This window comes from Nannospalax galili, unplaced genomic scaffold (assembly GCF_000622305.1).
Source record: "Nannospalax galili isolate Female #2095 unplaced genomic scaffold, S.galili_v1.0 scaffold18, whole genome shotgun sequence".
NCBI classification, from domain to species: Eukaryota; Metazoa; Chordata; class Mammalia; order Rodentia; family Spalacidae; genus Nannospalax; species Nannospalax galili.
In genome coordinates this window covers 10,034,709-10,047,583 of record NW_008346548.1, presented here as the reverse complement: position 1 = coordinate 10,047,583, position 12,875 = coordinate 10,034,709, and the positions used below count along the sequence as shown (strand labels likewise).

At 43.1% G+C, this 12,875-nt stretch overlaps 1 protein-coding gene across 1 annotated transcript in view; it reads right to left on the bottom strand.

Moving 5' to 3' along the window:
- Positions 1-11,480: 11,480 nt before the first annotated feature.
- Slc49a4 (solute carrier family 49 member 4) overlaps positions 11,481-12,875 on the bottom strand; it is a 145,050-nt gene continuing 143,655 nt past the window's right edge. Inside the window, exon 9 of the mRNA XM_008842951.3 lies at positions 11,481-12,117. Coding sequence (XP_008841173.1) covers positions 12,002-12,117 — 116 coding nt within the window. The 3' untranslated portion in view covers positions 11,481-12,001. The remainder of the gene's footprint in view (positions 12,118-12,875) is intronic.

The following is a 12,875-nucleotide window of genomic DNA, read 5'->3' as shown; positions in this document are numbered from 1 at the left end:
TTATTTATTTATTTATTATGTGTGTGTGTGTGTGTGCACATGTATACACACATGGAGGTCAGAGGACAACTTACAGGAGTCGGTCTTCTCCTTCTGCCATGAGTCCCAGTGATCCAACTCAGTCACCAGCTTTTATCTGCTGAGCTGGATCTATGAGGTTTTTACACCCCAGGTCCGCCACACTAGTGACGCTGAGTGTGAGCAATGTTCTGGTTTGTGGAGGAAGGGAATTAATGAAAATTAGAAGTGGCAAGTGGAACACAGCATGGTCGCTTGTTTGTGGGAATGACTCAGATCAGTTATAGGAAGGGAAGTTCTTGGTGTCCTTAAATTTCACACATCTATGAATTATGCATCCCCGTGCTCTGCTCCAGGGCCCTGATGCAGACCCATGACCTTGGGCTTTTGAGATTCAGCCCCACCATTTATTTACCAGCTGTGGGATGCATGGAGTATTGGCATCTCCTTCATTGGGGCTTGGGTGGACAGCAAGTTGGCTAGGGAAGAGGGGGTGCAGCACAAAGTGTGGCCAGAACTCTTTCCTGGAAAAGCCCACTATATCTGTGTGACCAAAGATTTACTACTGCTTTGCTGCTTTGAGGTTGGAGCCTGGGGCTCTGCAGCCACACAGCTTGGACTCCAACCCAGCTTTAGGCTCACCTGCTATTTGACCTTGGGCAGTTTGCTCCTCTTATGCAAAAATGAAACTAAAAATAGAACCTACTCTGGTCTGCTTGGAGAGTTGAAGCATAGAAAGTGCTTAGAACAGTACTGGCCCAGAGCAAGCACCCAAATGATCGTCACTTCTCTGAGCTCAGAGTTGGGGTTAAGGCATATTCCTGTACTCTGACTCACTGGTTTGTCAGAGTATGGAAAACAGAATCTGGAGCTTCCTGAAATTGCTTTGCTGACAAAATTCCAAAAGATATCCTAACTTCCTTTGGAGAATAAATGATGCCCACCCAATAAATGATGCATGAAACAGCTCTCTATGCTAGCACAGGTGGGAATTGAGTCTCCCTTACACATCTCCACACATCCAAACTTGAGACTTTGCCTCCTTCCCCTGTCTCTTCCTATAACATCCCCTCTCTGCCTTTTATTTACTAGAATTCAGAACAGGTAGAGTCTTGGAGACCACCAGGTTCAGCGTTTTTATGTGAGGAGAAGCTAAAAGGATGAACCAGGGCCCGCCCTTCTGGGCATGTGGTTTATGAAAAATTCAGAAAAGCTTGAGGAGGAGAGCCTAGTGTGGTGTTACCTTCTAACCCCTTTCCACCTGAGTGGATCCCAGACTCAGGGCTAATTCATTTGCTGGTACAGCCTTAACGTGGATGGAGAATTAATCTGGGGATACAGTTAGGGGCTAAAAGTATTCATAGCTGAACTAAGCAATTCTCCTTATAGGTATTTTCTCAAAGAAAATCATTAGCAACTAGGACAAAGATAAATGTATGATGATATATTCCCCAGAATACATATCCTCAGGGACAGACTAATGCCCAGCAATAATATAATGTTTTAAATCACAAAAGTTTCCCTTGACATGGGAAAAGATTCAGGAAATAATAGAAAAATACAGATATGACCTGTCTTATATCAAAACAGTGCACAGCAAGAAGTAAAGAAAATGTTAGACATACTTGTAGTTTAAAAGTCTTCAATAATTGCATGCTCTTTTATAATGGAAAAAAATTTCCCAAAAGTTTAGGCAAGAATCCTGCTTCCTGTATGACTTGAGAGATACACTGTGTGCTCACCCAACAAAGATCTGTTGGATAGATGCTGAAGACTGGGGAAAATCCATGAGGGATGGTAGACAAGGGAGCAAACAGTGTCTGTGTAAGAGCCACATTTTCATTTTATGTTAGTTGATTTATTCTGCCATTTCAAAATCCATGTGTCACAAACCTACATAACAGGGATGGATGATCCACAGACCAGGAACTTATGCAGGAGTGGACACTGCAATAGGAATAGAATTGTCTTATGAGCAGATTCAAGGACACTTGGCTAAGGGGAAGCACTTAAAGGTGAAAAGAGGAGGCCTGCATTGTTTTGAAGCAAAGAAGCTTCATTGTGGGCCTTAATAACAAGGGTGGCCCCTATCCAAGGCTGGACAGTTAGTATTGGACAGATGTCTGTGTAGGAGTATTTTTGTGTTAAAGTTCTAGAGGCATTTGTGCAAGACTATGAGAGGTTAGCGTGTGTGTGTGTGTGTGTGTGTGCACGCTACTGAAGATCCAGGCTAGGGTCCTGATATTTTGCACTTGCTAGCCAAGCACTTTACTGCTGACCTAACCTCCCAGGCTCCTCAGCAGGGTCTTCTGTGATAGTTCTCGTTATAGGACAATTATACATGAGATCTTCCCTTCGTGGCCTTCTCTACTGTCTGTCAGGGTTTTACACAAGTGGTGCCATGTTGATTCTGACAACTTGCACTAACACAGTTATCTTCTTTGATTTTAACTGTATATATTTTTAGTGGCTGAAGACAATCTCCAAAGACAGGGATTCTCCAGTCTCCGGGCTCACTCGTGGAGGAGCCAGACTTGGCCCAGTTTCCTCTGCTTCTGACTCCTGTTTTTCCCACCACATCTTGCTGCCTGAAGGCTCAGGGAGCTTTGGCTCTGCTTCTCCTGCCATTTGGAGTTTGATTAAAAACAAAATGTGGACCACATTATTGCAAGTGCTTTCAGTACATATTTATTGCAAAACCACAAGCAGGACAACCCTAATGTCAACATGATCATATTTCTAACTGAATGGGAGATTGCCATCCTGAAGTGCATTTCCTAAAGAGGAGGTCCTTTCGGAAGCTCTGTGAGCAACTAGAACCCCAGCTCTGAAGTAGGAGTTCTAAACCATTAAACATTTAATTACCGCCTTGGCAAAGCACTGCGTATTACCATTCCCACAATGTAACAGCACAGGGATTTTAAATGCATCCTTATTTTGTGGAATCTTCAGTATTCACAATGTGTAAAATGAAGCAGCATTTTAAATAAAATGCCCTGCCAAAACACAGTTCCTTAAAAAGTCCCGATTGAAAAGAAATTGCACACGAACAATATTTATCAGTGCTTACAGTTGACATTAACTATAGCTTTCTAAAAGGATAAAAATATTCAAGATTTCAACATTTCCTTACAAAAGTATACTTGGCCATAAAATAAAAATCTATAAACCCCCAAATCTTACAAAAGTAAAATGCAAAAAAAGAGTTTTTTTTTTAAATTAAAATATAATACAATCTTTACACAGTAAGATTATTAAAAAACACAGAACATTTCAGTTGTGATGTGCTGCGAGGGAAATTCACCACATACCCATGCTCTGCCACTACACAGACTCACCAGGTGGCAGAGCTGGTACACCCGGTCCCCGGGCATCATGTTTCCTAGGGGCAGAGCTCGAGCCCCCTTCCTATATCCATTCATTCTCTATTGCACCATTTCTCATCCTGAGAGTTTGCTCAGGCACATGGGGTGTTGCTATTTAAAATCAGGTCTTAGGGCTGTGACCGATCTGGAGACATGACCCTCAGACCTCTGGGACAGTTCTGACCTTCCTCCTTACTCAGGTTCCCCAGGCTGGGGAGCCTAGTGCAGCTGCTGCACAGTCTCACACAGCAAGTTTCAGCCAAAAGCCACTCTCAGGATGGACCTAGATCCCCAATAGGAAAGGACTGTCCTTCCACACTAGGAGTCAAGGGAGACAGGGCAGTCAGGAGTGAAAAGGGAAGGGGTGAACTGGAGTGAGACTTGAGGCCACTGGGAGATAGAGATGGGGAAGATGCCCGGTCCAGCAGTGTGGAGAGAGGAAGCAGCAGCATGCCACAGGCTCCACGTCATCTGCAGCCTCTGCTGTTTCTGGAGCCACCTCACCTGCCTGCCTTCTTGCCCAACTGATATAGTGTGGAACAATGAAAGTCAGATAATGAATGGCATATGATCAGGCTAAACACCCCAAATAAGGACAGAGGGAGGATAACAAAGTGCCTGGGCTTTGGGAGACTGATTTCCATTGGACAGGCTTCTTGGTTTGCTTCTGGGGTGTAACTAAGAGGATGCAGACAGATGGAAATGTCAGATAAAGAGATGGCAACTTTATGTGGACCTAACACTTCTGGACCACTCAAGATTTCATTGCATCCAAGAGTTGGCATAAAAAGTAATTAGCGAGCAGAATGCATGAAACAACATGGTGAGGAAGGAAGGCATGCCTTTAATTATAGATGATTCTTTGCAGAGGAGTTTTGAGAGTCACCGACTTTTGAGTAAGATGCAGTTCCTCTCAGGCAAAGCAATGCACACTACCTTCCAGGGGTGGGTGTTTAATCCACAGCAATTTCTCAGAGCAGAGGATCCTGCACTGTGCCAGGCACAGCACATCTAGGCGGACAGAGTCCCCATATGGCTGGTTCCACCTCTGCGAGTCCTCCAAAGCCATGGAACAGTTCTTCACACTAAAGTGTGGGAAGGAGTGTGAAATGCAAGTCTCCATCCCCAGGAACTCCTCTCCCTTCTGGGGTCTTCTACCCTGATCCAGCTGCTGCTCTGGTCTCCCTCTGGTACTGTTTCTTGGCCCTACTTCCCAGTCCCATTCTTTGAAGGTATGAGCTTCTAAGTATGAAATGCAGCAGCTCTGGAACAGACGCTGAAAGGAGGTGTGGAATCTCCATCCCAAGTTGGCCAGACACACTGCAGGCAGGATGTGCTTGGTGGCAGGAGGCTGGGCCAGATGACTCAGTGAGAAAAACCCAGTTTCTGGCTCTGCTTTCCAGAACCTGCTTCCACCACAACTCCACACCTCCAAACTTCCTCCTCCACTTCAGCTGGGCAGATACTTTAACAAACATGTCTTAGTTTATGGCTTACTTTGTTAATTTGTGGCACTGGGAATTGAACCCAGGGCCTTGAGCATGCTAAGAACACATGAACCACACAGCTGCTCCCTAGCCCTTAGAGCCTGGTTCATAGCTCAGTAACTCTTCCCCTGTGGTCTCTGCCTCTTCTTGCTCGAAGGTCCTTGTCCTGGCCTTAATCCCATGCCTGAATGCACACTGGCAGATCTGCAATCTCTGGAAACTTGTTAGAGTTCTCTAAAAGCTTTTCCACCTCTTTTCAAGTCATCAAAACAGATTTCTCTGCCTTTCCCTTCAAAGGCCACCCAGGGGCATTTTTACTATATAAAAGTCACATATAACTATATATTGATTAGAGACAAGCATGGGTTTTTAGAGGCATAAGAAAACAGGATTTAGAATATATTTTCCCAAGAGAGAACTAAGGCAGCCGGCTGCAGAGATGAGCCGCAAACCTTCAATAGCCCTTCCGGTGGATGTTGGCTTTGAATTAGTGTTTTATGAACAGACTCATTGGCATGCAAATCTCTGAGAGGGTCAACTATCTAGCCCAGGGGCCAGTGAACAACAGGAGCCAAAAATATGCTGACTTCCTTGGATACAGGTTCCTCCATCCTGGTCCTTTTCTTTCTTCTAAGAATCTTTATGTGATTGCTCTGATGAAATCCATGCCTGACTTTATTTTAGGGTATTCTTTTCTGTTCAAATTGTGTCACGAAGTGGAGGAAAAAGATCACAGTCTAAGATGAAAGTAATCTGTGTACAAAATATTAACATTTAAAACAACACACATTTCAGGACTTAGATAACAAAGAATTTACTGGCACAGGAATATTGATGAGTGTGTAACCAAGGGAGTCAGCATCAGCTTCATAATGTAACCTTTCCCCAGTTCCATGGGAGGGAAATTACAGGTAACAGCATGCAGTACAGAACCTCCTGTTATGGTGGAGGGTCATCTGTATCGAACCTTGGTAAAACACGGTAAAACAGGGAAGGACTTCTCTACCCTGAGACAGAAGATGGTGGCATACAAGGGCTAAGATACCCATAGATTTTTATTTTTCCTCTTGAAAGGACAAGAGAAGTTGTAAAAGAGGAGAGGTTTGGGGTGGGGTATGCAGGAGAGGCATGGCTCCACTGGAGACACCAGTTTTATTTATTCTCTCTCACTCAGGAAGAACTCCTGAATCAGTGAGTTCAGAGAAGTGCTAAGAAGAAACGGAGCCACACACGAGTGAGGTGGATAGACTAAGCAGCCCCCTTCTGCCCCTAATAGGGAACTGCCACCTCTCAGGCTTCCTCTAGGCACTTCCTCTGCCACAGATAGAAACAATGCAGGCAGTTACGAATGCAGACCGACCAAGTGACTTCAGGACTTGTAGATTTGTTTGAGGAGGATGGTGGCAGAATTTTTCAAATGCATGATTTTCATTAGCTCGAAAAAGGATGTACTTCTGCTAGGAGAGAAGTTTGGGGATATTTGTCATAAATGCAGTCATCTGTGGGAACTAATGTCTTTTATTTGTGGCAAAGGCTCAAGAGGCAGGGACTTTATTAGTAGTGCATTGGGGGTTCACTCACAGGTGGAGATCTGTAGGGCTTCTGTGATCTCCAGTCCCCAAAGTAGCCCCTTTCTATCTGGCTGCTGATATCCCAAGTTCTGTGTTTAAAAACACTTCTTTTCAGTGTCTAGTCTTTGTTAAAATTCAAATTCCCTTAGGAAAGAGAATCATTTAGTCATCAGAGCACACGTATCTTAGTGTGCCTGCATTTAAGTTCTGTCTCAAAGGAATTTGGGGTTGGCATCAACATCTTCAACTTACAAAGAAAACACCAAATACCCCAGCCATAGATGGATCATAGTGCACAGGCCCATGCTGATTCTCTGCCCCCTACCTCTGGGCTTATAATAATCTTTGCTGGCAACTAGGCTGGATTCAGAATCAGCTAGGAAACATGCCTTTGAGCATGTTTGTCAAAGCCTTTCCAGAGAAGTGAGGAAAGGGAAAACCCATTCTGAGTATAGACAGTATCTTTTCATGGGCTGGGCTCCTAGACGCAATATAAAGGGTAAAAAGAGGAAGCCAGCCTAGTACCAACATCCACCTCTGCTTCCTGACTGCAGATGCCATGTGACCAGCGGCTTCACACTTTGTTGCCATACCTTCTCCACCATGATGGACTGTACCCTCCAACTGTGAGCCCAACCCTTCCTTCTTTAAGTTGCTTTTGTCAGGTGTTTTGTCCCAGAAACAAGACAAATAATACAGGGTCCATCTCCTCCCTCCTTCCCTCCTTAGCTTTTCTTCTGCATAAATCCATAAATTGAAATATGGGCAGAAGTCTAGCGTGTATGCTTCCACCTCTTTTCCTTTCATTCCTCCTCCTCCTCCCTACCCCTTCCTTCCTAAATTGGAAATCAGTCTCCCTGAACACCACATGTCTGGATTTCTGGTGAGTTGTTCCCGTCAAGGCTAAGATTCTAAGCCCTCTGGAGGTAGTACTGACTCAGTCCCCTCCACATCCAGCCTCCTTCACACCCCACCCTTATCCTGGGGCTGCCACACTATTGGATGCATGGAGCATTATGTAGGAGATATTCAGTATAACTGAATGATAAATATCAGTGCATGCACAATGCACAATTTAGTAAGCCAAAACAGTGCTTATGGTAGTATAGGGTCTCCCTCCTTCCCTCCCTCCCTCCCTCCCTCCTTCCTTTCTTTTTTAAAAATCTTTTGGAAAAGTTCTGAAGTGTAGAAACAGCTTTTGTATAGACCATAAATATAACATCTGGGCTTGTTTTTGTCTCTGACAGTGTGTGTGCCCACGTTAGTAATGGAGCTTTGTTCACTAACACCAGCATACAGGTCACAGCAAAATCCACTGGACCTCTGTTCTCACTTAGAGAGAGGGCCACACAGCTGTTGGAAGATTGTGGTCACACAGAGATGTCACTGTTGCCAAGCAACTTAGGGTGCTTTGGTGCTATAACTCGAGAGATACAAGTTCAAGGATCAGCCTTCCTATCTGACCTGGCAGTTTGATTTCCACAGCGGCAAGCTCAGGCCACCTCATGATGAATCAAATCAAATCAAAGGACAGCTATCTGGCTTGGTCTGACTCCAGTTAGTCAACCCAGCAACCCGCCCCTGCTCCCAGCTGCCTGAATGCTATCTCAACATCAGGTGACAGGTTTCTCTTGCATTTGATGAATTTAATAAATCCTGCGTTCATATATAAAGTCCTTTGGGAAAATAAACAGTACCTGGCTTATCTATTACCACAGACACTGAAGAAACCATTTCTTCTTGTTGAAAGTGAATGCAACATAATATTTCATGAGTTCATGGGCAGGGTTTGTGGGTGTTGGGGTGGGGCTGCACAAAAGAACACGAAAGCACTGGTAAGGACTTTAGTCTACAGACTGCAGGTGCCTCAGTCATTTCCAACACTGAAATAAAGATGGATTGAAATTTCTGAACCGGAGGAAACCAGTGGGAATATCACTTTCACCCCTCATTTTAGTGAAGTGTATAAATGAGAAATGAATTGGTCAAGGTCAGACAGCTGGAGTTACCAGGCCTTGGATAAGAGCCAGGAGCCCGGGGCTTATTCCCTGTGTCCTCTTTAGTCTAGGCCACGAGCAAACTGCAAGGCCAGCTCTCGAGTACTAGCAATCTGGCTTCTCACAGCTTGCTTCCAAGCAGGATCAGAAACAGTTAAAAATGACCAGAAAGGAGCAAGCTAGATGGAAGGGAGGGCTGAAGAGGAAATCACCAAGCTGAACCTGGTGTCACAGGTATCAGGTCATCCCAGGTACTCAGAGGGTAAAGTTGGAAGATTACAAGTTCAAGGCCTACCTGGGCTACAGAGTAAGTTCAAGGCCAGCCTGAGCAACTTAGTGAGATCTTGCCTCAAAAAAGGGCCAAGGCGTGGCTCAGTGCTAGAGCACTTGCCTAGCATGTGGGAATGGTGCTGAGGATGGACAAGATGTCTGTCTGGGGAGACACCTCTACAAAGCACAGGGTATTCTGGTGCATGCACTTAAGAGCACCCCCAAATCCACTGTAAACTTCTGTTCTAGAACAGACCACACTTTCTTATGAGTATGGATTATTTTTCCTAATAGACTAGCAAACTAATGGTATAAAAATAAGCTTTGCTTTGTCCCTGATACCTGAGTATAATTGTATCTTTTCTATATTTATAAAATAAGTCTGCTCAAATGTTTTCATAGTCCTGTATTTTAATGTGACAGCTTTTTATTTTTTGGTGCTGAGGATTGAACACAGGCCCTTGTGTACACTGAGCAAGGGCTCTACCACTGAGCCGTACCCCTAGTCTCATGTATCACAGCTTTTACATCGTAGTAATAATTCTCTACTTTGTATTTCAGGGATAAATATGAAATCAATGTGATTTTAATGTTAGTTGAAAGCAAACTTGCTATGTATTTTTATTTGACCTTGACCTAAAAATGAATCTTACATTCAGGTAGAATGCAAGATGAATGCTTTGATTTTTAATAAAAATTAAGAGTTAAAAAAACCAATTAAAAGATAAGTAGATGGGGATTTAATCTTTTCAACTTAAAGTCCCTTAGCCTGGATCTCTCATTAGAAGAGCTTCATTAAAAACACGCTGTAAACATTTTCAGTAATTAAACTTGAATCTATGATCCATGATAAAACCTGGTCCTTAGGCCATTCACGTTTAAATATGCAAAATTTCTGTACTTGGATTCCCTCTTGTTTGTGAGTTCCCTCTTCCAGGGAAATGCATTTGTGTAATTATCCTGTTCCTATATCTCCACTGCGGATCATAGCAAGAAAACCACTTCTTCCCATATGTGAAGTATTAACTGATAAGCCACAGGGAGCATATACTATATGTCCTTACCAATTGATAATGCTATTGGCTGGGTTTGAAGACTAAATTAGTCATCAGAATCTTAATGTCACAGCAAGCGGAGGCTGAAGAGATGTTAGAGCACCTTTTGATAATGATTTGCTTATAAATTTTACTTAAAACACTTGCTGCAGTTTTGTTCCTGTGCTTCCCATGCTCAATGAGTTTGTTCTTAGGCCCCTTTACTTGGGGTCATGAGAGGATCTTCATCAATACCCCAAATGTAAACTAAGCTATATTTCTGTGAAGTAGGGGGGAAAAAAAACACTAGTTTGGGGCTCAGAAAATATGGGTCCACTTTTGCCACTACAGTAAGCCCTCTGTACCCACAGGCTCCACATTCACTGGCTCAACCCACTGTAGATCTGAAACACTTGGAAAAAAATTATAGTTGAACTGAGTGTGTACCGAGTTTTTTTCTTCCTAAAATACACAGCAAAACATTTACACAGCATTTAGACTATATTATGTCATATCGATATTGTAGACATGATACAAAGTACCTTGGAGGTGTGTGGGGGCAATATGCAAATCCTACTACATTTTCTTTTGAGAATCTGTGGGCTTTGGCATCTGCAGGGTATCCTGCAAGCAATCACCCAGCAGACTCAGAGGAATGACTCTAACCAGTCCTTTAGCAAGGTAATTTACCTTTCTGGGATCATTTCTATAATTCTACATTGAAGGCCTGGATTGGTGGAGGGTTAAGACTTCCCATTATAAGACAGGGACAAGATAGCAGCTAGTTTCTGTGTGTAGTGGGATGAGCAGAGAAGTTGGTGCTGCCTGACCCTCCCACCAGGGCTACCAGGAGCTAGCTTATACCTGCCCAGAAGAACCTGAGCTGAAAACAGAGACCTAGCTGGCAATGGAGTTATTTCTTCAAGTGAGGAAAAAAGAAAGGGGGCTAGAAGAAGCAGACAACAAGAGAGGTAAGCTTGTGCTCTGGAAGTTTCAGGAAAAGGTTGGCTCTCTGTGTGAGGGGAGCTGTGTAACTGTTGGCAGTCACAGTGTCACACACCCACCACAGCAGATTTTTTTGACTGGGTGACTGGTTGGTCCAAAGCCATCCAATGAGCTATGGGTTGTTTGTTTGGTTTTGTTTGTTTTGAGACAGGGTCTTCCAGTAGTCCCAACTGGCCTGGAACTTACTGTGTAGACCAGGCTGGCCTCAATCTCACAGAGATCAACCTACCTCTACCCTCCCGAGTACTAGAATTAAAAGTGTGAAAAATCTATTATTTATAGAAAAGAAATAGGTACCAGCAAATGCTGTCTAGTCAACTACATTGACTTAATTTAGAAGTGAGTATATTACAGTCTAACTTAAAATATAAGGATGCAGTTTAGAAATCACTCAACAGATTTGAAACTTTCATTGTTATACATTGTTCTTTTCAAACAGGATCATTTAAATAAAAACTAACCTTGGTAAATAAAGTAGGTGCTAGACTTTACACCTGTGCCCCCCACAGGGTACTAAAGACATACATGCTGCATGGAGCTGCTCACTTGACCTTTAACAAAGTGGTGAATCATAATGGACTCAGACTTTTTGTGCAACAGTTAAGGCAGCCCTATCACACACTTAATCTTCCTTGCTGCACAGATGTAAGGGCTGAGCAGAGGAGAGTGTATTCAAAAAAGTAAGAGTGGGTGGGTGGGCAGGGCAGTGCCTGTGCTCCAACCTGGTTAAAAATAAGGAGTCATAGAAGAAATGGCTTTATTAGAAAAACATGTAGTGTACAGTGGCTAACTTTTTATCACTGATATACTGCTTGGCTATTCTGTAATTAAAATCTGATACAGGGTTTGCATGTCTTTAGAAGTTAGTGGCGCATTTCTTCCTGTTCTGTGCCTGGGAGGAGTTACCTTCACGGGACAGAGGCCCTTGTTCCATCCCATGATTCAGTTCATCAGTAGGTTAGCACTGGCACAGAGCACAAGGGATTACTGACATGGGCAGTGCTTCCCATGTGAGGCTCCACACCTCCACCCGGGTCCAGCACAGGTGTGCTGCCTGTAGAGTTCTCAAATCCCCATGATACTCAAGTCTTGCATTATTATTATCCAGCAGTCATTAAATTAATGCCATCACCTGTAAGCTAACAAAACCTCTGGATGAACTTTCTTCTCCTTTTCTCCTGTTAGATGTGCAATTCCAAGCAAATGTGCAGTACTGATGTCCAGTCTCCTTTTAACTCCTGCAAGTCTATAGTATTAAACCGAGACAACCACATCGAGATAGAGTCTGTCATAGGATTCCCTGAAGCACAGAATGAGGAGGAGACTGAGCAAACATGACCCAGGAAGGCACCAGTTGAACCAAGACAACTCTGGAAGACAAAAATGTGCAGTTTTAAGAATTCATGTGGCAGCAGCAGCAGACATGACCTGTATGCTGGGAAGACTTTGTTCTGCGTTCAAAAGCACTTAGAATAAATGCACCCTGGAAGCGGGCTTTCAGTAAACAGTGACAGTCTGGAAGCTAAGTGTTGTGTGCAATGTATTACTGGGCTTTCATGTGGAATATTTTTAATCAATGTTGTTAATAAGTTTTCATCAATTTAATCCACCTTGACTTTGGTTACAAAATCAATCTATCACTTCAAAGGGGGAAAAAAATCGATCATCTTTAAATGTTGGTTTGTCAATTGCTTTTTCAGTGGCCTCTACCGCCGTCACTTTTGTCGCTGTTTAGAATGTTTAGAAATGTCTGATAGGTATAGGCACATAGGAAAATCACCTCGCTTTCCCATATATATGTATATATATATATTTCATAGGTTACAAAATCAATCTATCACTTCAAAGGGGGAAAAAAATCGATCATCTTTAAATGTTGGTTTGTCAATTGCTTTTTCAGTGGCCTCTACCGCCGTCACTTTTGTCGCTGTTTAGAATGTTTAGAAATGTCTGATAGGTATAGGCACATAGGAAAATCACCTCGCTTTCCCATATATATGTATATATATATATTTCATAAAGAGATGGCTATTTAACAGGCTCAGTAGTCTAAACATATAAGATAAATATCATATGTGAGAGTGAAGGGTGAAATGAACAAGAAAGTTTTGCTCAGGAGTTTACTATT